The sequence below is a fragment of the Microcaecilia unicolor genome, chromosome 2 (assembly GCF_901765095.1).
Source record: "Microcaecilia unicolor chromosome 2, aMicUni1.1, whole genome shotgun sequence".
Lineage (NCBI taxonomy): Eukaryota > Metazoa > Chordata > Amphibia > Gymnophiona > Siphonopidae > Microcaecilia > Microcaecilia unicolor.
In genome coordinates, this window is record NC_044032.1 from 237,361,634 (window position 1) to 237,387,658 (window position 26,025).

General features: G+C 45.4%; 1 protein-coding gene across 1 annotated transcript in view; it reads left to right on the plus strand.

Moving 5' to 3' along the window:
• PUM3 (pumilio RNA binding family member 3) overlaps positions 1 to 26,025 on the plus strand; it is a 170,737-nt gene that overhangs the window by 30,344 nt on the left and 114,368 nt on the right. The window contains exons 4-6 of the mRNA XM_030193819.1: positions 1,866 to 2,001; positions 12,755 to 12,830; positions 14,448 to 14,541. Of these exons, the coding sequence (XP_030049679.1) occupies positions 1,866 to 2,001; positions 12,755 to 12,830; positions 14,448 to 14,541 (306 nt within the window). The remainder of the gene's footprint in view (positions 1 to 1,865; positions 2,002 to 12,754; positions 12,831 to 14,447; positions 14,542 to 26,025) is intronic.

Consider the following 26,025-nt stretch of genomic DNA (forward strand, 5'->3'; position numbering starts at 1 on the left):
CAATCCTACTCTCTGCTTCCTATCTTTCAACCAGTCTATATTTGCTTTGTTACAGATTAAAATTGGAGGGAGGTTGGCTGCACAGGACCCTATATTGGGCAGGGTTCAATCTCCATTCATAAAGATTGTTATAGTAAGTAAATTTAGTAGGTAAATCAAATTTTTTCCTTCCTTTGAGTTGTAAACTTCCTATTTCACAGAGTATTCAGACAGGAAACAAGAGTCTATGGAATCTCTTGCAGTAGCTTTACTGCTCCATATACAGCTCTCCTTTGTTTATTGTAGCTGTAGTCAAGGAAAATCGCCGGTCAGATCTTTTACATATACTAACTAATACTATGTCCTCACTATCTTGTGGCCTGAAATAGCATTTTGATCAAAATCAGCCACTGGTTATTTTGCCCCTCTTTGTGTTAGCCTGGAGAGCAGTTTCTAAGTTTATGTCTTGCTTTGTTTCAGCATTTCTGCAGGATCTCTTACAAAAAGAACAGCCCTGTTGTCTTTCGTTCCCTCCAGGATTATAATTGTAAATTGTACCTATAAGACCTATCTTCTAGGTCTGTCACCTTCTGAAGAGCCTGCACTTTACTTGCACAGAATCATTAATGACTTTGTTCCCAATTTTATAAATCTGAAACCTCACTCCAATTCTTCCACCCTCAGACACAGAGCATTCAATGTCTTGTCAATACTACTCATCAACTTTACTTAAGATACAAACTTTTAAGAAGGCATCTCACACTTCTTTAATCTCCACTAGGATTTTGACATTAGATGCTGTGCTTCTGCATCAGTCCGTTTACTCTCTGCCAGTTTGTTATTTCCATCTGCAGTCTTCATTTCCATCTTTCCTGCCTCTCAGTAATAAACAGCATTCTGTCTCTCTTGTACTTTGGGTTCTCCTCCAGGTCATTTCTACACTTCTGAGGTAGAAACAATAGTGGATTGCTGTCAGGGTAGGATCCCTTCTCTGCAGGCAGACAGAACTTCAGGTAAACACATTCATCACCATTAGCGCTCAGCAGCATTCCCCCTTGCCTAGTTGTTTGTTTTTGAAATGCCCCTACTCCAAAGAAGTCCTAGGCGACTCTACCTTAGTTTTGTTTTATTTTCATTTTATATATAAAAGCACGTGCAAAGGAAAACATTTCATGATGCAGAACTGTTGAAAACAATAAATGTGTAAAACCCTAAGCAAAATTACAATTAATGAAATGCCTCAGTAGAAAAAAAGTGAAATACTGATTCATAAATGTCAAATAGTGATAGCCCAGATATCATTTAGACTAGAATTAAACTGTGAATTTTGTTTGTGTAGAATATAGTCAAGATTAGTAGCATAATTTTAGTTAGAGGACAGATCTACAGATTGCTGTTTCCCAGAAAGACCTAGGCCTCTCCATCACTTCTTGAGATTAACAGCATGGAATAGATTTTACTGTCATAGGTAATGACAATGCTTTTCATACAATTAGGTCTGGCTGCTGTCAGGGTGCTGAGATGGTCATCTCATCTGAATGTCCTTATGTCCATTTTAATCAGCTTTATTTTACCCTTTTCACTGTTGTAAATTATATGCTTTATTTCTTTAGGATATTTTTTTTCAACTCGGGGGTGGGTATAAGATTTTTTTTTTGTTTGTTTGTGTTTTTATGGTTCCCATTTTTGTCTGTCCCTTGTCAGAGCCTCACACACTTCCACATCTAATCCATCCTAAATTGAACTGTTTGGTTTCTTGCGGTCGCTGATCCTTGGGACCTTTTATGCTCACAATGGTTTTGTTTACCACCGTTCCATTTCTTGTATATCGTGAACATTGAATGACAACCCTTTTTTGTTTGTTTGTTTTTGTTTCCAAAATATAGATCCTGATTCCAAGAAACCTAAGTGGGATGATTTTAAAAAGAAAAAGAAGGAATTAAAACAGACCAGGCAACTTAATGACAAAAACAGCTATGATGTCATTATTAAATCCAAGCAGATCTGGGAAAGCATTAGGAGGTAAGGGTGTCAGAAATCAGCTGCTTCTGATCTTGAGACAGTCAGCAGTACAGAGGTATTGGCACGTTTCCCTAGAAAGTTTTGCCAGCTGGATGGCTTGAAGGAGTTGCTAGGTCAGGGCAGGGGAATACTGTGCAGTTTATAATTTTTTCTGCTTATAAATGCCCACCCCCAGGCGGTCTGTAAAATCAGCTAGGTGGCACATCCATTCAAAAGGTCCTGGGGAGAACACTGTAGATGTATCCTAAAAGTGACTGTGTCATTGCAGTGAGTCTAAATAACTCAAAATAGCAACGTAATGACTTTTTATTTTTTGTTTTTCTTTGTTGCTTTCTCACTAGATTGTATTTCTAGGTCTTTTCTTCTTGTCCCCAATATAGATGTAGTTTTTTTTTCTGCACCTCGTGCCTGGATCCTGCAGAGCCCACTCTTTTAGCTCTGTGTTTCATTACTTTATCCTGCCTCAAACAAAGGATGTGTGCAGTTTCGATAATTGTGTTCTCCTAGTAGCTGGCTTTCAGAGCTGCTTCTTTATATCCACAGCAGAATCCCTGATTGAGAACCAAAAGGTTTAAGGTTCAAATCTGGAGATCTGCATTTGGAAGATAGACTGTGGCACACGGAGTACCCATGCACAAATATCAGAACTTCAGCACTGCAATATAAAACCAATAATAGTTTTGATTCTAGGCAAGTTGCCCGATGATGATAGGAGGATGTTCTTCTAGTCATATCTGAAAATCTTTAGATTAACATTCATACCTGCTAAAAACAAAACAGGGCCCACCATAAAATAAAGTAATACCAAAGCTGAAATCAGAATGTGACATTTTTCACAACTCTGCCATAAATATGAGACTGGCCATTTTTTAAATTTCTAAATTGTCACTTTCATGCTTTTGGGGTTGATTTTCTTTGTCAGGTAACTTTGGAGAAATTTTTATAACTCAATCTTCCTATTAACCTTTCCATCCTATTAACCTTTCCATAACCAGTGTTTGTGAACCATTGTGCTAAACAAAATAAAGCAACTACATAGTTTGAATTTTTCTATGTAGTGGGCTGGCAGTGGTGCTACTGCTTCCTGAGCCACTTGCGCGACAGCAGTTAATTACCCCAGCCTCTTTTATGATATGGGGTATAGTCTCTCTTGCTTTGTAACTCTTTCTGTCTTTTACAGCTGAGCGTTACACACTTAGTGGGCGATATTCAGACTTCGAGAGTTAGCCAGACTGACTCCCGCAGTCAGCACCGTGCCTGGATATTCAGTGCCGGGCTGTTTCTGATGACCGGCATTGAATATCCTGTTTATTTTTGACCGATTTCAACTTAACCGGCCAAATCAATATTCAATATGGGCTGGTTAAGTTTAATATGGCCAAAGGTAGGCCTGCTATTTTGGTAGGCCAGTTTGACTGCTAAACTTAGCTGGTGATGCGCTGAATATTCACGGATAGTCAGCTGTATCATGTGATATAGCTAGTTATGCACTAAGCGCTTACTGAGAATATTCAGTGGCCTGTTAAATAGCGCTGAATATCAGACGGTTAGAAGGTAATTCTGTAATGAGGGTGCCAACATTTAGGCACCAAGAATGTGCTTAAAAAACCAGAATACCAGCTTCCTTAGCATTCCTCTAGACCAGTCCAGATGCTTGAATTTATGAACTCCTACCAGCAGATGGAGACTGAGATCTATTAATTTGAATAAGAGCCCACGTCAAGCCAGTATTGCTCAGTGGAGGTAGATGTTAGCTAGTTTGGCCCTTGTGAAGTGGTTTGGCTTCTAAAATAGAAAAACAGACCAAAAGAAAAAGAAATTGCTTGTGGGCCAGGGTCAGTTCGGCCCATGGGGTGCCCAAGAGTGTTACACCTAGTGGTCTGGATCCCTACCCCTTCAACCTTGACCCTGACTCGGGTTCTGCTTTTGCTGAGGGACCATTTGCCTCAGATTCTCCTCCCTGAATTTAGAGGAAAACCTTGAGAGCCTGACTGGAAGTTGAAAGGAACTGGGGAAATAGCTCGGTTTTAGCGCTGTTCTTCCCTTGGTGAGAAATACATTGGTTGACATGGAAAGAAGAAACTACCTTCAGGAGAAAAGAAGGAACTGGGTGCAGTACCACCTTTTCCCTATAAGAGACTAAGAAGAGCTCTCAACACAACAATGCATGCAATTCCAAAATTCTTCGCTCTGAAGATAGCTACCAGAAAAGACACCTTCAAGGTCACATCTTTCAACATAGAGGTTCAAATATCAACCGTTCTAGTTCCGACAACACCAAGGTTAAGTCCCATAGGTGAATGACTGGCATCTCTGGAGCCTCAACAACTTAACTACCTTTAAAAACTGGACCACATCTAGGTGTGGGACACCGAGGTCCTACCACAAACCAGGCCATCAAATCCATGATGAAAATTGTTAGCCCCAATCTCTACAAAGGTTTCTGACCTCAGGCTCCACTCCCTGGGTCTAACCAATTTCTGCTGAGAAAGTCTGCTTGCATGTTGTCCACTCAGTCTATGTAGGTTGTGAAAAGTCTAACAGCTGGCTGTGGCATTGTCTTACATAACTCGCACTTGTCTACTGTGAAGAAAAGACCTGAAAGCCAGCAGTGCTAGGTGAATTACCCTGGTCTTCAGTCTATCACTCCCAATAGCTCTCTTCTGTGGTCCAGAGGCCTTGTGCCACTTGTTTCAGGCAGTGTGCCCCCTAACCCTTAAGACTGGCATCTGTGCAGACAGTGATCCAGTCTGGGGCCTCCATTTTGACTCAGAAACCATCAGAGCTAGACTGTACAAGGACTATGCTAAACTAGTGACAATATCATTCATAGGTCATAAAAAACCTTGTTAAAATGATTCCAATGTGTCAAAATTTCATATTTATATGCTTATACTTTTTCTTTTTTGTATTTTTTTACTCCAAGCACCAAATATTTTTTGTGCGAATTTCACTAAACCACAAAACGCTATCAAATCAAGTAATTAATCAGTGAGAGCGTCTCACCCAGGAATAAGCACTATTTTGAAGCTGCAACCTGAATGTTTATGGAAGCAGACTCTGAAATATGACACAGAACTGTCTTTTGAAGTACTAAAGCGTTTGAAGCACTTTAACTCCTGAGGAAACCTTAAGTTGGTGAAACTGTGGCATCTTTCAAGTTTGCCTAAGATAAGTGCAGTTCCTCGAGTCTGTCCTGGAGTATCCCTTAGCCCAGGAGAGGCAACCTTTATACACAGAGGGCTGTATGAATGTCATTACTATCACTAGCAGGCTGCAACATTACACAATGTTGGAACTGTAAATACACAGAGCTCCAACAAACCAATAGATTGTTTATTGTTATTTACATTAGCTCGATATACCTCATGGGCCATTACTGATTTCAGTGCTGTGTACAAAATAGAGACCTACACAGGAACAGGATTCATGGGAAACCCTTCTGGGGCTGTGGAAGCAGTTGCTGCTGGGTTCTCCCGTGAAAGGATAAGCTGCACCTGCGCCAGCCTCTCACCTACTAAGTGCCAAGTTTTTTGAGTGTCGCTTCCTTCTCCTTGCTTTAACAGCATAGATTCAGAAAGTTTTCCATTAATCCTCTGCTTCCGGGCTGATGCACAGGCTTCACCGCTGACAGAGGTATGAGTATCGGAGGTCACCTGACCTAATTGTGTGTGCATGTAGCGACCTCTCAGCACAGAGTGCCAGCAAATCAGAGACGAGTCTTACATGTGTGCACCAGAGTGTTCCAAGTTCCGTTCCTTCTTTGCCTGCAATGCTGCGACTCGAACCTAGAGAGAAACTGAGAGAGCCGACTGGAATGCTTTTTTAGGTACCATTAAATTCTTGCAGGGATGGGTTAGATTCCAGCGGGGATGGTTGGGGACGGCTAGTTTTCTGTTCACATGCAACTCTCCAGTATAAATTAAAAAGAAAATCATGGAAAATAAAGAGGAAAAAAACAGGGAAGGAAAGGTGGGTTGGAAAGAAATTAAGAGTTAGGGAAGACTAAAGTGAATAGATGTCTTTAGTGCAAGCGGAGCTGAGTCGGGAGGGAATTCCATAGTTTCTTCCATTAACTATGCTGGACCCAGGCACTTATGATATCAAGGTGGAGAACTGAAGGGGATGGAAGTGCAAGTAAACCTGTGTTGAGAGAGCAGAGCATAAGGGCAGGAGTATAGGAAATATACAGATTAGTTAGATAGTCGGTTGCAAGGGGGAGGCGACCTTTAAAGACAAGTGTTGGGACTTTAAATTATATACGTACGGATAATGTGAGCCAGTGTTCATGCTGAAGGAGTGGGGTGATGTGGTCAAAAGGTTTGGATTTATGAAGTAAGCAAATGGCAGTTGATTGTACAAGTTGAAGCCATTTAAGAGAGTACAGTGGGAGACCAATAAAGAGTGAGTTTCAGTAGTCAGGGTGAGTGATGACTAAGCCTAGGAGAAGAGAATAAATAGCAGCAATGAGAAGAAGGAATATAACAACACAGATGCGGTGCAGGGCAAAAAATGAGGTGCAACGTGTGTTGTCAATATGGGGTTTGACAGTGAGGTTAGAGTCAAAGGTAACACCTACAATTTTGGTTTTGCAAACATCTGTCTGTTCCAGTACTGCACAAGAAGATCGACACTATGTACCAAATCCACACTACACCTGGTTTTAATAAGCCCCAGTTGCCTCATCATTCCATGGTGGTAGAATTCACCCTCAAAAGAGCCAGGAGTTCTAGAGACTGTGCTTCGGCGTCCCGAGGCAGAGAAGCTAGGACCTTGGACTCTTTTGGGAGGAAGATGTTCCAGGCTTCTATGCTCATGTTACGCATTCAGTCATACCAGCTCTTCATGAGTGTGTACTTGCAGGACTTGGTGTGCAAGGTGCTGGACTTAGCTGACTTTCTCTCACCGGCGCAGGTCAAGTCACTGTGCGAGTTGGCCAAGCAGCCCAAGGCTTGTCGTAAGTTCTTGACCAGGGGTATGACATTTTTGGCTCCGTGTTTCTGATTTGGAGCTGGTGGTTCAGCAGAGGTTAACGGATGCCCCATGCTGGGAGGATAACCTTTTTGCAGAGAAGGTTGAGGAGGTTACTGACCAAATCAAAAAACATACTGATACCATCTCTTCTCTCTCCTATCTGGCGCCTTCTGCATTAGCCTCCTTATCTAGGAGGTCTTTTGGCAAGTTGAGATGGGGTGCCTACTACTCTGAGGTGTAGGTACTCCACTGCCTCTCACCAGCTTGCTGAAGCTCGCTCATTCCCGTCAACAGCATATTCACCTAAGGCCCCTGCTGCTCCCTAGTCAAAGCAGGTGACAAGCTATTGACTGTCTCCACAGAGCATAGCCACTGTCTGTGTCTGTTCTGGACAATTTGCCGGTCAGGGGGAGGCTGAAGTTTTTTCCACGAAAGGTGGCCCTTTGTAACCTCCGACCAGTGGATTCTCCAAATATTCCATCTCGGATATGCCCTAAATTGGGGTCAGAAACCTCCAAATTGCCCATCAAGAGCTCAGTACTTTAGCTCTCAGCATGAGAAGGTACTTGCAGAGGAGCTCTCAGACCTTCTCAAGGCCCACACGAACAAGTCCACTCCACCAGGGGAAGAAGGGTGGGGATTCTATTCCAGGTACTTCCTCGTGCAAAAGAAGATGGGGGGGGGGGGGTGCGTTCCATCCTAGACCTAAGGGCCCTGAACAAATTCCTGGTCAAAGAAAAGGTCAGGATGATTTCCCTGGGCACCCTTCTCCCCATAATTCAGGAAAACAATTGGATGTGCGCTCTGGACTTAAAGGATTCATATACACATATTCTGATACTCCCAGCCCACCAGAAGTATTTATGATTGCGTCTGGGGGCACATCACTTTTAGACCGCGTGTTGCCCTTTGGCCTTGTGTCAGCTTCCAGGTTCTTTAATAAGTGTCTAGCAGTAGTTGCAGCATCACTACGCAGACTGGGAGTCCATGTATTCCCTTAATTGGCTGGTGAAAAGCACGTTAGAGGATGATGCTTGGGAGTCCATGCAGAGGACTATTCGACTGCTCGAGCTACTAGGGTTCATTTTAAACTACCCCAAGTCCCATTTTCACCCTGCCCAGCAATTGGAATTCATTGGAACCCTGCTCAATAAGCAGAAAGTTCCCAGGGCTGAGAGCAGACACTCTAGTCGCGCTGGCTTCTCAGGTTCGAGCCTCTCAGCAGGTCACAGCTCAGCAGATGTTGATGTTATTGGGCCACATGGCATCCACAGTTTATGTGACACCCATGGCATGCCTCCACATGAGATCTGCCCAATGGATCCTGGCTTCTCAGTGGTGCCAAGCCACAGGGAGTCTGGAAAATGTCATCTGAGTGTCCCCAGAGCTTGCTTGCTCTCTTTTGTGGTGGACCATTCGATCCAATTTGACTCTGGAACTTCCATTCCAAATTCCTCAGCCTCAAAAGGAGTTGACGGTGGATATATCTCTCCTGAGTTAGGGAGCTCATGTAGATTGGCTTTACACTCAAGATGCTTGGTCCACCCAGGAAATGGATCTCCAGATCAATCTCCTGGAGCTTCGGGTGATCTGGAACGCTCCAAAGGCTTTCAGAGATCAGCTGTCTCACTAAATTGTTCTCATTCAAACGGACAGTCAAGTTGTCATGTATTACACCAACAAGCAGGGGGCCACCGGATCATGCCTTCTATGTCAGGAGACCATCCAATGTGGCGTTGGGCTCACCAGCATTGCATGTTCCTTTGAGCCACTTATTTGGCGGGCAAAAACAGTCTGGCCGATGGACTGAGCAGGGTTATGCAACCGTACGAGTGGTCTCTCAACACGGGTGTTGCCAGAGAGATCTTCCGAGCGTGGGGAACCTCCTTGGTGGATCTCTTTCCACTCATATGAATCACAGAGTCTCTTCGTTCTGTTCCAGGCTCACGCCCACGACAGTGTCGGATGCCTTCCTCCTTTATTGGGGGACAAGTCTTTTTGTTTGGGTATCCTCCCATTCCTCTCATGGGGAAGGCTTTGCTGAAACTCAGTCATGACCACGGGATCATGTTTCTTATCGCACCTTACTGGCCTCAGCAGATCTGGTTCCCTCTTCTTCTGGAATTATCCTCTGAAGAACCGTGGCTGTTGTAGTGTTTTCTGACCCTCATTTACATCTCAACCTTCAGTCTCTGGACTTCACAGCCTAAATGTTGAGAGCCTAGAAGTTGCTTCCTTGGGTCTTTCAGAGGGTGTCTCTTGGGTCTTGCTGGCTTCCAGGAAAGATTCCACTAAGAAGTGCTACTCTTTCAAATGGAAGAGGTTTGCCGTCTGGTGTGAGTGCCACAGATCCCCTTACTTGCCCTACACAGACCCTGCTTGAATACCTTATACACCTATCCGAGACTGGTCTCAACCAACTCTGTAGGGGATCACCTCAGTGCAATTAGTGCTTATCACCACGTAGCGGGTAAGCCCATCCCTGGACAGATTTTAGTTGTTTGCTTCATGAGATGTTTGCTGTTGACAAAGCCCCCTTTCAAACCTCCGCTTGTGTCATGGGACCTCAACGTTGTTTTCACCCAGGTGATAAAAGCTCCTTTCGAGCCACTAAATTCCTGCCATCTGAAGTATTCCCACCTGGAAAGTCATTTTCTTGGTGGCTGTTACTTTAGCTCTTAGGGTCAGTGAGCTTCAGGCCTTAGTAGTGGATGCACCTTATATTAAGTTTCATCAAAATAGACTATTCCTCTGCACACACTCTAAGTTCCTGCTGAAGGTGGTGTCGGAGTTCCATCTGAACCATCTTGCCAACATTCTTTCCCCGACCTCATGCCCATCCTGGCAAGAATGCCTTGCACACCTTGGACTGCAAGCGAGCATTGGCCTATTACATGGAGCGGACCAGGCAGTGGTGTGCTGGAGCGGGCTCTCACGGGCTCGCGACAGCCGTTTATTAAGTTTTTAAGAATTTTGGGAGCCGGTTGTTAAAGTAGGCCTCCCCATGGCTACTTTAACAACTGACTCCCAAAATGTGGGCTTGGGCCCCCTCCTGAATTCTCTTTTACATTGCTGGCAGTGATGCTGGCCCCACCAGCCAAGTAAATAGACTGCTGCTGCTGCTCCCTGCTCCTTGTTTCTGACTCTGAGCATCAGGCTGAGACTTTTCATGCAAGCGCAAGAGGGTTCCATCATGCTGCTCAGAGCCAGAAACAAGCAGCAGAGAATGGTGGCAGTCCATTTATTGGCTGGTGGGGCTCGGCAAAGGTATGCCTAGCATGCCCACACAAGGGAGGGGAGAGAGAGACATGTATTCCCCCCCCCCCCCCCCCCCCCCCCCCCACACACACAAAATTTCAGGGCTGGCTATGCCCGGAGAGAGAGCCTTTGTTAAAAATTTACCAGCACACCCCTGGGACCAGGCCCCACAGACAGTCTGCCCAACTTTTTGTTTCTTTTGATCCCATCAGGATGGGCGTCACCATCGAGAAATACACAAGCTCTAATTGGCTGGCAGATTGCATTTCTTTCACTTATGCCCATGCTGAGATGACCCTGGAGGGTCATGTCAAGGCTCACAATGTTAGAGCCATGGATGCGTTGGTAGCCCACTTGAGGTCAACTTCCATTGAAGAATTTGCAAGTCTACGATGTGGTCTTCAGTTGACACATTCACATCTCATTACTGCCTTGAGCAGGATACCCGTCGCAATAGTCGGTTCAGGCAGAATCTGTTTGGGGTCTAGAATACAACTCCACCCCCCTATGCTCGTTCTGTTCTAGGCTGCACTCTTACTCAGTTTGTATATATTTTTCAGGTTAATCTGAGTTCTGTCCTTGCCGTTGCGAGGTCCAGTTGACCAATGTTTGTTGTTTTCATTGAGCCTGAATGTGAGAATTATGGCCTGCTTGTCCTTGGAGAAAGCGAAGATATTTACCTGGAGCAGGTATTCTCTGAGGACAGCAGGCCTTAAATTCTCACAAACCCTCTCACCTCCCCTTGGAGTGTCTCCTATTCTTTCTGTTTATGCTGTAGTTTTTAACTGTGGTAACCGCGCTCTCTTGAGGGGCAGGAAGACACTCGCACATGCACAGTAGAGTATGCCTCACGCTCCACAAAAGCACTTTTGAAGCTTGTTAAAAGCTCTGGACTGGGCAACGCAGATCATGTTACCCAGTTGTGAAAATATAAGGCCTGCTGTCCTCGGGGAATGTCTGCTACAGGTAAATATCTTTGCTGTATTCAAACCAGTTCTTTATCATTGCATAAAGTTAGGGGAGCTGGATATCAGACTGAAAATCACCGCTAACAGGCTTAAGTTTCTGCTACTCTCTAATTCCATCCCTGCACAGCCCACAAACTAGCCAGTTTTGGCATAGAGAGGGGTTATTCAGTGGCACTATGTAGTTAAGTCCTGCTGAATATCCACTGATAGCCCTGCAGAAGTGATTTAAACAGTCAGGAGTAGAGAATGACATGGGGACTTTTTACCGCCCTGCAGGAATGATAAAAAGCTTTGCTCCCGCGATTAAAAAAAAAAAATTTGCAGTTACCGCTCCTGTGAGTTTGGCATCTCTGTGCTTGCCTCCCTCCCTCCTGCAGTAGTTGTACCTTATGCAGCAGCGAACTGAGCTGACTCCAATCGCCACAGGCTTGCTCCAGGACCTTCTCTCTGCCGGATCCTGCCTTCTGATGCAACTTCCTGTTGTAGTATGAAATGTTGCCACAATTTGGGTTTCTGCCACTGTTGGAAACAAGATACTGGGCTAGATGGACCATTGCTCTGACCCAGTATGGTTACTCTTATGTGTGTGTGACCTAGGTATTCTATTAGCATGAATTTTCTGTGTAGTATTTTGTAGTAATTCAGCTTGTTCGGTCTTCCTGATAGTAGAGGGGATATTTGTTAGGGGAGACAGGGATTTTGTTGATATTTGTTCTGTATTGTTTGTGATTTATAAAATGACAGTTGTACAGAATATTGTTACTTTTTATACTTTAATAAAATGATATATAAAATCAGAACTGTTTGAGGCTTGCGGGGATGGGGACAGAGCTCGTGGGGATGGGGACAAACTTTGTCCTCGCATCATTCTCTAGTCAGGAGCCTCTCCTGTTCATTAAAATCACTTTGAATATCAACCCCTTAATGTTTGTGCAGGCTGGATGTCTTAAGTTTACACGCATAAGTACATAAGTAATGCCATACTGGGAAAAGACCAAGGGTCCATCGAGCCCAGCATCCTGTCCACGACAGCGGCCAATCCAGGCCAAGGGCACCTGGCAAGCTTCCCAAACGTACAAACATTCTATACATGTTATTCCTGGATTTGTGGATTTTTCCCAAGTCCATTTAGTAGCGGTTTATGGACTTGTCCTTTAGGAAACCGTCCAACCTAAAGGACAAGTCCATAAACCGCATATGCTTTGATAATTTCATAAAAGACCATTTCAAAGCAGAAGACATTGTTATACCCACAGAAATGCCTTTTTAAAATTACCCCCTATGTAGTGACATCACAGTTGTGTGTGTTTTTGTCTTTATTAGAGTTGGTCTACTGTTGTTTCTACACAGTAAGTGGAAGTTGAAGCTCTTAGGTTAATGAACCCAGAGCACAAACCTTTAAAAGTAACATTGTTTTCTTTGCCTCCCTGTACAACTTCTTTTGAATTATTTTTCCTTTTTGTGCCAGCTGATCTTTTAACAGAATCCCTATGTGCTATGCTTATCCTATTTCCATCCTAATATTCTCCTCTCCATTCTTCTTTCCTCCGTAGAAAGGACTGTGGCAAAGATAAGCGAGGAAAACTGATGAAAGACCTCCAGCAACTTCTCCAGGGGAACATTAAGAGTGTAAGTAAATCTGAACTGTGTTTGAATCCTGAACATGATGGTTAAATAATATCCACTCCCTTTCCTGTCTCTAATCTATATTATTGAGCTTGCCTGGTCAATGGCAGTTTAAAGAATTGCACTCTTCCCACTGAATCCGCAGAAGAGAATTACATTTGCCTTAAAAACCAATAAATATCACATTACAGACCTCATTAAGGGAAAGGATTATTAGGACTGAGACTGGTGCTCTGAGTTGTGTCTGTGTGCGGAATGATTGTCTTCCAATCAGCCTTGCTTCTGGAAATTGAACTGGCTCTGTGTTGCATTAATTAAATCAAGTCCATTTTAAATAAATTATCTTTAACACACATATTTATTTTTTGTTATGGTATATGTGTGTGTCATTTTTTCATCTTTATTCTGCCAGGATACAATCCTCATGTATGCAATCAGTGTATAATTATCCAGTGACCGTAAGTCACACACTTATTATGTTTTTTTTATCCCAGGCTGGATATTCAAACAGAACTACCCAGATAACTGCTGCCATTATCTGGATTTTTTTCCCGTAGCTGCCTGTGGATATTCAGCAGCACTGTCAGGATAGTGTTGCTGAATGTCTTTACAATACGCCTTGGCATTTTCTGGATAGCGCTCGGTAGCTGGATAGCGCTGGTGCTGACCTCACTGCATGAATATTTAGCACCAGCTGCAATCTGGATACTGGAGCTGAATTGCCGATGTTATTTAGCTGCAGTGACTGATGATTGAAAACAGTGCTGATTGCAATGACTGAATATTACTACTACTACTACAAGCGCTACTAGACGTACGTAGCGCTGTAAACTGGACATGAAAAGACAGTCCCTGCTCGACAGAGCTTACAATCAAATTAGGACAGACAAACAGGACAAATAAGAGATAAGGGAATTACTAAGGTGGGAATGATAAAACATGGGTACTGAACAAGTGAGTAAGGGTTAGGAGTAAAAAGCAGCATCAAAAAGGTGGGCTTTTAGCCTAGATTTGAAGACGACCAGAGATGGAGCTTGACGTACTGGCTCAGGAAGTCTATTCCAGGCATATGGTGCAGTAAGGTAAAAGGAATGGAGTCTCTGGAGTTAGCTGTTGAGGAGAAGGGTGCAGATAAGAGAGATTTACCCAGTGAATGGAGTTCCCAGGGAGGAGTGTAGGGAGAGATAAGATTGGAGAGGGAATATTGACCTGTCCATTTGTAATTTCCATGCTCTAACAGTTTGTTTTAAATGATTTATGATGGGAAAACCAAGAATTGAGTTTTCTTCAGTAACCAGCAAGTTAAGAATGTTCAAGAGGTACCGGTGTTGAATAATTGTTATCAGTGTGTTCCTAACCCCAAGTATATAGTAGATGAAAGGTCATCAAGCCTAATTATTTAACTGCAGTTAAAAAATTCTAATGTGACATGTAGAAGGGAAGTACATATTGGACATACTGGTATCGTCAAAATATTTCAGCCAGCAGAAGTCTGCAACATGTTGTAGATTCTGAATGGCATTCATGCAGGCGTGCAGATGGGTGATAGGGAAGGAGAGCTGTCGAACCTAAATGATCTTTCTCTCTACTCATCAATCTCTGTTCCTCTGTTTCTGACAGATTGCCTTTGCTCATGATTCAACACGTGTCATCCAGTCTTACGTTCAGTTTGGCAACGAGAGCCAAAAGCAGGAGGTTCTTGAAGAATTAAAAGGTATCTGCTGTAGTAAACATTGAGCTTGCTTTGACTTTCTGTATTAATGCTAGCTAGGGCTCCCATTCCATTTTCACATTCTACCTTTTTGTCTTGGAAGGAATCCAAGTAACCTGCTCAGCTTCTACCACTATATATAGTAGAGGGGGAAAATTATACTTCAGCAAGAAAATAGACTCCCATGGCAAGAATGAGAGCTACCCTGCTTTGACTGTTCCTGGTTTCTGTTTACTGGACCTTAATCATATGATCTCCTACAGAATATGAAGACTTCTATGATAGATTGAGAGCAATGAAATGCAAAGGGGAGGAGAGGAAACTAACAGCAAGCACATTAGACAGGAGAGCGAAGAATAGCAGGAGAAAAGTAAAAACAAGTAGAGAGAAAAGGGGACAACGAGTCGGAAACAAGAATAGAAAACCATGTTAAAATGCAGAATAAAAGAACAGAAGGGAAGGTGTATTTTTGTTATGAGCCTGTTTTGCATCAGGTTATACTACTTGTTGACAAAGATGAATCTGTATGTCTGTCCGACCACATGTATCTGTATGCACAAACAGATGCTTATTAAGTAAATTAGCTGGTGAAGATCTGCCAGAGCAGTGCCAGCACAGTAGTAGTCCCCAGTTCTCCCAGTGAAGGAGAAATTATGTCTTGCCTTATAATTTTCTTTCCTTCAATTCTATCAGACCTGTCCAGAACCTGTAGGTTATGCTTGTCAAACAGCAAATAGAGAGAAGGAACAAGTGCTGAAAACTCTGCCATATAATGGAACTATGCACCTTTAGCTCCTGAATATTTCGCATTTCAAAGCAATGGAGAATATCTGTCTATTCCATTACGTCCCAATGATCAGTCCAGACAAATGGGTTGTGATCATCTGCCATTAGGTGGAAATAGAGAACTCTAATGAGTTGTGCCTCATTCTCCTTCATTTAGCAACCAAGCCAGTATTCTCTATCTCCAGCAGACAGGATAGCAGCTCCTGTGCACTGTGGTGACTTCTGTGTGGCCTCCTGTCCTGCTTGCCGGTTCAGTTGAGTTTGGGGTTGAGAGTATCCTGTGCCTCATATGTAAATCTAGTGGTCTACATCCCTCCCTGCTCCCTCGTTGCTCCTTTCTACCTCTGTATGTCAGTCTTCTCTTTTCCTCCAGCCTCTAAAAATTTTTTTTAAAAGCAGCCACTGCTGTTCTTTTTGAGAACGCTTGTGCTGTGGGAAGATTGTGGGGCTTCAGTGCCTTGGAGGCCACAAGACTGGCTGTTTTCTGTGAGTATATTTGTTATTCTCTGTCTGAGCCTATTAAGTCTCGTGCGCACTGCGGGAGTAAGCTCTCGACTAGCAGTTCCTGCATGCTTTGCTTTACTTCTGTGGATATGCCACTTTTGCCTTCTTTGGCCGTCAGTACTCGGTCTCCAGGAATTCAGTCCAGCCTCGCTCCGATGGCGGGTTGAACATCAGTTGCTCCTGTGCTCTGTGAGGCTTCAGCGGCCATTTTGTCAGCAGGTTCCTTGCCCACTACCATGTCCCGGTATGTTGGTTTTTCGGAGGTAGAAGTCTTTGCTCTGCCATTTTCGCCTGAATTTGTTCTTTATTACATCAGGCATTTTTATTAAAGTCAGCTCAAGCTGATGCTCATTTATCCCTTAAAAGAAGAAAATTGTTTTTGTCAATTTGAGAGATATACATCCAATCATTGCTCATGAGAGCGAGAAGTGGCATTTTTAAAAGGTTGACTGTGTAATCCTATTAATCATAGCTAAGTTTGTTATGGCATGCAGTTGCTGTCCTAGGGATTGGGGTGGTGGGGGAGGGGCATTATTAAGGGGGGAGAAATGTAGCTTGGAGGGCAATTTTTGTGGAAAGTGGTTGTAGCCTCGAAGGAATGATTATACTGGCTGCATTAATGCTCTTTAGAATATTTTCTGGACTTTGGGGTGGGGGTTCCCCCTCTTTTTTTTTTTTTTTTGGAGTTGCATTTTTCATATACTTCCTTCTGGAATTGTTCTTAATTCAAAAAAAGAACTTTAAATAAAAAATAAAGTCAGCTCAAGCTGCCTCTCCTCCTTCCCCTCATTGGGGAGCAGCTTCCTAAGAAATGAAAACATTCCGTTTTGCAGGATTTGGAGAATGTGCCTCCTCAGGATTCAGAGGAGGTTTCTTCTGTGTATTCTGACTGTCCTATTTCTGCTGATGGCCTTGACTTGGACATTTCAGAGGCAGATGGGGTGATGATCCCTATTGTAACTAGGCTGTTTTTGGGAGTGGAGTTGCTTCTGTTGATTACAAAATCTGTGGAGGCTTTAAACGTTTCTTCCCCTTCTCAGTCCTCCTGTATCTTTCCATCTTCATGAGGCTATGCAGGAGCTTATCACAACTCAGTTGGAGACTCCTGATTCTAAACTCTGGGTGGCTTGTGCTATGTCCAAATTATATCCTCTTCTGCCGTCTGATTTAGAGCAGTTTGCTCTGCCTAAGATGGATGCCCTTATTACAGTGGTTACTAAACGTTCCACTATTCATGTTGAAAGCGGCACTGCATTAAAGGATATGCATGACTTCAAGCTTGAGGCTTCCCTTAAGCTTGCCTTTCAACTAGCTGCGTTAAATTCTCAGGCAGCAATTTTTTCTTTTGTAGCCAGGGTTTATTTATCGTGGATTCAACAATTGTCCACGTTGGACTTGCCTCCAGACTTTCTTCCTACCCTAGAGGCAGGGTTGTCGTATTTGCCAAACTCTGATATTCTCTGAGCATCAGCTAAGGGTATGGCCTTGGCCATTTTGTCATGACGTTGGTTATGGTTGAGGCATCAGGCCACTGATGTGGCATCCAAATCTCGTCTGGCGAAGTTGCCCTGTATAGCATCCTCTTGCCTCTAAAGGGAAGCTAAACCAAACAAGACTGAAAGAGAGCCCTTCTGGCAAAGGAAAAACACTTTAGAGTTCAGTTTTTCTCTTTTATAATAATGCTAAAATTTATTAGAGCAAATAAATGGTTACAATAAGAAGTTTTTTATCCCAGTGTTACAGAAAATTAAATTCTAATTTATATCAGTCCAAATTTCAGTATAAGGAAAATAAAATCTCTTGCTCTCTCTCTGTGTTTCCTTTGGAAGCTATCAGAATATGACTAGTTGGTGTCCCCCCGGGGGTTCTGTCCTTGGACCCCTCCTTTTCTCCATCTATACCTCTTCCCTTGGTACCCTGATTTCATCTCATGGCTTTCAATACTATCTTTATGCAGATGACTCTCAGATCTACATCTCCACCCCTGAAATCTCAACCGTAATCCAGGACAAAATTTCATCCTGCTTGTCTGACATTGCTGCTTGGATGTCTCAACGCCATCTGAAGCTAAACATGACTAAAACTGAACTTCTCATTTTTCCCCCCTAAACCCACCTCCCTTCTTCCCACTTTCTCTATCTCTGTTAATGGCTCTCAAATCCTCCCTGTCTCCTCGGCTCGTAAACTTGGAGTCATCTTTGATTCCTCTCTCTTCTTCTCTGCACATATTCAACAAATCGCTAAAACCTGTCGTTTCTTTATCTACAACATTAGCAAAATTCGCCCCTTCCTTTCTGAATACGCTACCAGAACCCTTATCCAAACCCTTGTCACCTCTCGCTTGGATTATTGCAATTTACTTCTCACTTGTCTTCCTCTCAGCCATCTCTCTCCTCTCCAGTCTGTCCAAAATTCGGCAGCACGACTTATTTCCCACCAAAATCGTTATAACCACACTAGCCCACTCCTCAAGTCACTTCACTGGCTCCCTGTCTGCTTCCGCATACAATTCAAACTTCTCCTACTGACCTTTAAATGCATCCATTCTGCAGCCCCCCATTACCTCTCCACTCTCATCTCTCCCTACATTCCTCCCCGTGAACTCCACTCACTGGACAAATCTCTCTTGTCGTCCCCCTTCTCCTCTACTGCTAACTCCAGACTTCGTTCCTTTTCCCTCGCTGCACCTTATGCCTGGAATAGACTTCCTGAGCCTGTACGTTTAGCTCCATCTCTACCTGTTTTCAAATCTATGCTGAAAACCCACCTTTTCACCACTGCTTTTGGCTCCTAGCCACTACTCAATTTGCCCTCCCCTTGTTCTTTCTCACCCAGTACATCCCTTGTCCTTAATTGTCTTGTCTGTCTGTATTATTTTTAGATTGTAAGCTCTTCTGAGCATGGACTGTCTCTCTGTGTTGGATGTTCAGCGCTGCGTGCGTCTGGTAGCGATATACAAATGTTAATAATAATAATAGTAATGTGCTTAGGCAGAATAGTGAAGCTTAATTTTGTCAAATCACTTAATGCCTTATATTTTCTCTGTTATCTGGTATTCCTCAACTCTGACCTCTAAGGTCACCTTCACATAATTCTGTTTCTTTGGTATTTTTCCCAATTATAATCCATCATTTGCCCTTTGCAACCTCCCTCCCTCGAATACTTATCACTCATACTTGTCCTTCATTGGAAATGTTTCTGTGTTATGTTTAGAGTGGGGGAAATGGGAAATGGAACTTGATATACCGCCTTTCTGGGGTTTTTTGCAACTACATTCAAAGCGGTTTACATATATTCAGGTGCTTATTTTGTACCAGGGGCAATGGAGGATTAAGTGACTTGCCCAGAGTCACAGGGAGCTGCAGTGGGAATCGAACTCAGTTCCCCAGGATCAAATTCCACTGCACTAACCACTAGGCTACTCCACAACAACAAACAGACACTTCCTCAGCGACCCTCCAGACCGGTCAAGACGCGTGGGTTATGTCCTCCTACCAGCAGAGGGAGACTGAGAAAACACTAAGCTTTTGAAGCCTGTATATATAACCTGTGCAGAACCTCCACTAGCCAGTATTTTCTCAGTCTCAGCAGAGGTAGCAGTTGACAGCCTGTGCAGTCTCCAATAATCTGGTGAGGTAGTTTGTCATTGGGTCGTAGGATTTTTTCCTTCCAAACTTTATTCTGTTGCAGTACCCTGTACGTGTGTGTAAAAAAAAAGTGCTTTGGGGCCCTGGGTCTGGTGGGGCCCAGTTTTTCCCCCTGGGGTGTTACACCTATGTTTGGGTCCCTCCCCCTGTTGGCTTGGCAGCTTTGTGCCTCGGCTGCTTTCTCAGTATTGTAGCCTTGAGTGCCTTACAATTTCCAGATGCCAGAGTTAGAGTACGATGCCTTTAAGGTCAGTTATTCTATGTCATTTTGCTTGCCAGCTTTGTGCCTCGGCTGCTTTCTCAGTATTGTAGCCTTGAGTGCCTTACAATTTCCAGATGCCAGAATTAGAGTACTGTGCCTTTAAGGTCAGTTATTCTATTTCGTTTTGCTTGGCAGCTTTGTGCCTCGGCTGCTTTCTCAGTATTGTAGCCTTGAGTGCCTTACAATTTCCAGCTGCCAGAGTTGGAGTACTGTGCCTTTAAGGGCATTTATTTCTTTATTTTCAGCGGACCGAACGGGGGTTTTGATTCCTTGCTGGAACGAGAGAGCAGCGCTTTCTCCAGTGCTTTTGCAGTGTGAGTGAGTTTTTGGTTTGGCGCGTTTGCGGAACAGCTTTTCCCTTCCCTCGTGGTTTATAGCGGCCCAGCTCCTCCGATGTCGCTCGTGGCGAGGGGTAGAGGCGCCGGGCGCTCAGTGTAGCTTTGCGGTGCACCTATAAAGGTGGCTGCGGCACCCCCCGACTTGACCGCGGAGGGATCGATGGTGTCAGGAGTCTCCGGGTCAGCGGGAGCGTAGGCAGGGCCGCTGTCAGCGGGAACAGTTTCGGCGGGAACAGCCGCCATCTTGAGTCTGACGCGGCCCATGGAGCCGGCTGGTTTTGGGCCTGCGGCCTCCGTTTTTGGCACAAAAGGGCCTAATGACGGTCCAGGAATGGTGGGTTTTCCTCCAGATTTTGTCTGGACGCGGTATCAGGCCTGGAGATCGGGACCCCCCCCTCCCCCCCCCCCCAATTGGAAGAGGGGGCTATTTCCATCTTGGCTGAGAGACCACGGTTAGAGTGGTCAGAGGACAGGCAATGTTTTTCTCCTGTAGCTGCAGAAGCTGCGCTTAGTGATCTGGGGGAGTCAGATGGAATTGACGGCTCTCAGGAGCAGGATTGTTGGATTCCTGGAGAGGATCCTTCAGTAGTGCGGATTTTCCATAGAGATGAGCTGTCAGAACTCATAGATCAGGTGTCGTCCACCCTTCAGTTTGGTCCTGAGGTGGCGTTGGGGGAAACTGTCCAGGATCCGTTGGTGAAGGGCATTCAGCGTCAGGCGTGATCCTTCCCTATGAACAAGGATCTCCGGGAGATGATTTGTCAGGAATGGGATTTGCCGTGTAAGGTGGCAAAGGCAATGGCGAGGCTTTATCCCCTCCCTCAGGACGATAGGGATTCCTTTAAGGCTCCCACGGTAGATGCAGTAGTGACGGCAGTAATTATAGCTACGGCTATCCCGGTTGATGGAGGAACGGCTCTCCGTGATCCTCAGGATAGGAAGTTGGGATCTTTTCTCAAGCGTAGTTTTGTTTTGTCGGCTCTAGCCCTGCAGGCCTCGGTTTGTGGGGGTCTGGTAGCTCGGGCATGTTTTCGTTGGGCCGAGAAGCTCCTGGATGATTTGGTAGATGTTGGTTCTTCTGGGGGTCAGGAGTTAGCCGACTTGGACATGGGTTCATCCTTTTTGTCTGAGGCTTTTATGATTTGTTGCCTACTTCAGACAAAAAATATGGCTATGGTTGTGGGTCTCTGCCACTTAAGGGAGCTATGCTCTTTGGAGAAGATTTGGACAAGTTAGTGTGAGGTCTTAGTGATACCAAGGTTCTATGGCTTCCAGATTTTCGGTTCAAGGCAGGGACCAGAACTAGTTCCTCTCGGGGACGGTTTAGGGAGGCTCAGCGGTATAGGCCGGGCAGATCGAGTGGGACCTACCCCTAGCTGTCTGTTTGTCCAATTTAGATTGTAAGCTCTGTTGAGCAGGGACTGTCTTTTCATGTTAATTTGTACAGCGCTGCATAAGTCTAGTAGTGCTATAGAAATGTTTAATAGTAGTAGGACCTCTAGGGGTCGGTTTTTCCAGCGCACACAGTTCTTTCGTGAGAGTCGTCGCGGAGGGCGTGGCTTTTCCGCGGGAGGTTAGTATTCAGGCCACAATTCCCAATGAAGGTGTGCGGGCTCAGGCTCTGGTGCATGTTGGGGCTCGGCTGAGTCTGTTTTACCAGAGTTGGGCCCAAATCAGGTCAGATCAGTGGGTTCTCAAGGTGTTTCAAGGCGGATGTGCGCTGGAATTCGAAAGCTGTTCTCCCGAAGTGTTTCTGGAATCCCTCTGTCGGTCTTGGAGCAAGAGGGCAGCAGTGAGGGACACTCTGCGGTGGCTGCTCGCGTTGGGAGCCGTGGTTCCTGTTCCTTCAGATCAGCAATGCTCAGGGTGCTATTTGATCTATTTTGTGGTCCACAAGAAAGAGGACACTTTTCGTCACATTTTAGATCTCAAAAGGGTCAATGCGGCACTCAAGGTGCCCTCTTTCCGGATGGAGACGTTGCGGTCGGTCACTGGTGCGGTCAGGAAAGGAGAGTTTCTCACTTCCCTGGATTTGACGGAAGCTTATCTTCACTTTCCTTTGTGCAGCCTTTTGGTTCCAAGTTACAGGGTCCGATTCGTCGGTTCCTTGCAGAGAAGGCGCCGACGGCCCGTACTTATCGTCAGGTCCTGGGCCTGATGGCGGCGACCATAGAGGTAGTTCCGTGGGCCAGGGCGCACATGCGTCAGGTACAGTCAGCTCTGCTCAGTCGTTGGTCCCCTCTGTCGCAGGACTTGGAAATGTGTTGTCCGCTGTCGGTGGCCCCTCGTCTCAGTCTCCGCTGGTGGCTCAGTCCGCGCAATTTGGGAAAGGAATGCCGTTGGAGTCCCCACAGGGGCTGGTAATGGTCACGGATGCCAGTCTGCAAGGTTGGGGGGCACATTGTCTCAGTCAGGTAGCTCAAGGCCGGTGGTCTCGGGCAGAAGCAGAGTGGTCCATCAACCGGCTGGAAACTCGGGCCATTCGGGTGGCGCTCCAGGCCTTGACGTCGGTGGTTCGCCACAAGGCAGTCCGAGTGCTCTGTGACAATGCCATGGCAGTAGCATATGTCAACCGTCAAGGGGGGAACAAAGAGCCTTGGCGGCGCAGTTGAACTCATCTTCAGGCTCTCTTGGCAGCGCATGTGGCCGGGGTAGGTCACATAGATGCAGATTATCTCAGCAGGCACACTCTAGATCCCAGAGAGTGGTCTTTTCTTCGGTCAGTGTTCCAGTGAGTTGTGTCGGTCTGGGGACTTTCGGTGATCTTAGGGCAACGGCTCGCTATGCGCAAGTTCAGAGATTTTTTTTTTCAGTCGCTGAAGAGACCCTTGAGCGGAGGAAATCGACACTCTTCTGTTGCCTTGGCTTCGGGAGTGACTGTATGTGTTTCCTCTGTGGCTGTTAGTCGGTCGAGTAATATAGCGCATCGAACATCACTCCGGTCGGGTGATTCTGGTAGCTTCGGATTGGCAGCGTCGACCATGGTATGGAGACCTGGTGCGGTTGGCAGGGGCGGCGGCCCTGCCTTTGTTGGGATCAGTTCTGTGTCAAGGCCCGATAATCATGCCGGATCCGGCTCGGTTTTCGCTTATGGCTTGGCTCTTGAGCTGCACAAGTTGAAGAAGAAGGGGCTTTCGTCCAGTGGCTTTGCTACGATGTTGAGTTGCCGTAGACGATCCACTTCCTTGGCGTATGTCCGGGTTTGGAGAATCTTTGAGCACTGGTGTGAAGACCATCGAGTTCGGCCGTTTCACTCTTCGGTGGCGGAAGTTTTGGAATTTTTGCACGATGGTGTTGATAGAGGTCTGGCCTTGTCTACACTGAAGGTTCAGGTGGCAGCTTTGTCATGTTTTCGTGGGAAGCTTCAGTGAAAGTCCTTCGCGTCTGTGCCTGAGGTAGTGCGTTTTTTGAAGGGTGTTAAGTTGCTGCGTCCGCCTCAGTGACGGATGGTGCCTCCGTGGGATTTGAAGCTAGTTTTGGATGCTTTGATCAGGCCTCCGTTTGTGCCTCTGGTATCGGCATCTTGTAAGGATTTATCTTTAAAGGCGGTCTTGTTGGTGGCGATTACTTCAGCACGGAGTGTTTCAGAGCTTCAGGCTTTGTCTTTTAGGGAACCATTTTTGTCCTTTCTGAGGGAAAGGTTTCGTTGCGGACGGTGCTTTCCTTTTTTGCCCAAGGTGGTTTCCGAGTTCCATGTTAATCAGGTCATCTCTCTGCCAGTGTTGGGTGATATGGCTGGAGATTCGGAGCAGCGTGGTATTGCCAAGCTGGATGTCAGGAGAGTTTTGAGTTGTTATCTCTCTGGAACTCAGGACTTCAGAGCCTCTGACCGTTTGTTCGTTCTTCATGGTGGCCCAAAGAAGGGTGCAGCGGCTCCTAAGGTGACCATAGCACGGTGGTTGAAGGAGGCGGTTGCATCTGCTTACTTGGTGAAGGGTCCTGTGGTGCCTAGGGGCTGGTCTGCTCATTCCACTAGGGGAATGGCAGCCTCGTGGCGGAGAATAGTATGATTTCTCTGTTAGATATTTGTCGGGCTGCGGTTTGGTTTTCGTTGCATTCCTTTGTGAAGCATTATAGGATTCCTGTGCATGCAAAGGACGAGGTGCGCTTTGGGGCAGCAATTTTGACCTCTGGCCTTAGTAGGTCCCTCCCATAAGTTAGTTACTGCTCTGGTACGTCCCACGCGTCTTGACCGGTCTGGAGGGTCGCTGAGGAAGGTGAAATTAGATCTTACCTGCTAATTTTCTTTCCTCTAGACCCTCCAGACCGGTCAAGAGCCCGCCCTGTCTGTATTGGAGGCCAGGAGGTGTGTTTGTTGGATAATTCTTGGCTGCTGTAAATTGTTGTTTCTCTAATTGCAGACTGTTTATTTCTGTTTTGTGATAGGAGTCCGGGACAGGTGGGGCTCTTCTTTGATAGTCCACCTGTAGAAGCCCAACTGTTTTATCAAAGGCAAAGGAACATGTTTCCGTAAGAGCAAGCGGAAGATGTTTCTTGTTTTTGCAGTTTACTGTGACCACGTACAGGGTTGCTAGTTGTTGTTAGTGTTTTTTGTTTCTCTGCTTTGTCAGGGGTATACTGGCTAGTGGAGGTTCTGCACAGGTTATATATACAGGCTTCAAAAGCTTAGTGTTTTCTCAGTCTCCCTCTGCTGGTAGGAGGACATAACCCACGCGTCTTGACCGGTCTGGAGGGTCTAGAGGAAAGAAAATTAGCAGGTAAGATCTAATTTCACCTTGTTAAAGTTTATGGCCCATTACTAGGGCTATGCACTCCTGTCTATGGTCTGTGAGAAGACCAAGAAGACACAAGCTAGCTAATTGCCCTACTAGATCATAAATAAGGGAATAAGTTATATATACAAAGTCGGCTGAACTGCAAAACCAGACAGCTTTATACTAAACAGCCCTTTCGGGGGAAATTACTCTGGTGTGGATTAAGAGAAGATTGTTAAAGACCTAGGAGATTCCGAGATCCAGTGGCTCTGTGAGGGACAAGCATAAGCCTCATCTCTGGGCAGCTAAGTCTCGTTTTTGAGAAGCGCGAGTTATAGACCAGGGAAAGCTGGTTCTGGTGCTTCCACTCAAAAACTTTGCTTTCCTCAGACTCCAGTCTTCCTTTTGAGGAAGCAAGAAACCCTTTTCTGCTTCCTCGTGAACATCTTCCTCCTCGCAGTGACGGGGTCGAGGTTCACTCCTTGTACATAAAAATAGATTGGCTTCTTTCCCGCTTTCACAAGGAATGGACTACCATTACTGCAGACCAATGGGTCCTTGATATCGTTCTCCATGGCTACAAGCTAGAATTTTCAAAGCCACTCGCATCTTTTCATGCTGTCCCCTTGCGGCAGCTCTGCAGAGAGTCAGGCAGTGCTGACTACCTTAGCCCCTTTAAAGCGACTGGGGACCATTCCATTCCTCCGGCAAAGAGGGGCATGGGTCGATATTCCATCTATTTTATATCATCCCAAAGAAAGAAGACTCTTTTTGTCCGGTTCTGGATCTCAGAGGAGTGAACAAGTCTCTCAGACTTCTACACTTTTGCATGGAGACTCTTCGTTCTGTCATAGCCTCGGTCCAGCCAGGCGAGTTTCTCACCTCATTGAACCTGAAGGAGGCTTATTTTCATGTCCCGGCCTCCTCACAGGAAATTTCTTCGGTTTGCGATTCTGGGAGATCGTTTTCAATTCAAGGCCATGCCTTTTGGCCTTGCCACTGCACCTTGCACATCTTCAAAAGTAATGATGGTGGTGGCGGCAGCCTTTCTTTGCCAGCAAGGGATCCAGGTACATCCTTGCCTGGACGATTGGCTAATTCGAGTGCTGCCTTATTAAGACAGACTTTGCAGTACACAGACAATCCTGTCTCTTCTTTCTGTTCTGGGTTGGGTGGTGAATTACATCAAGAGCCGTCTCACCCCCACCCAGACCCTGGAGTTTCTGGGAGTATGC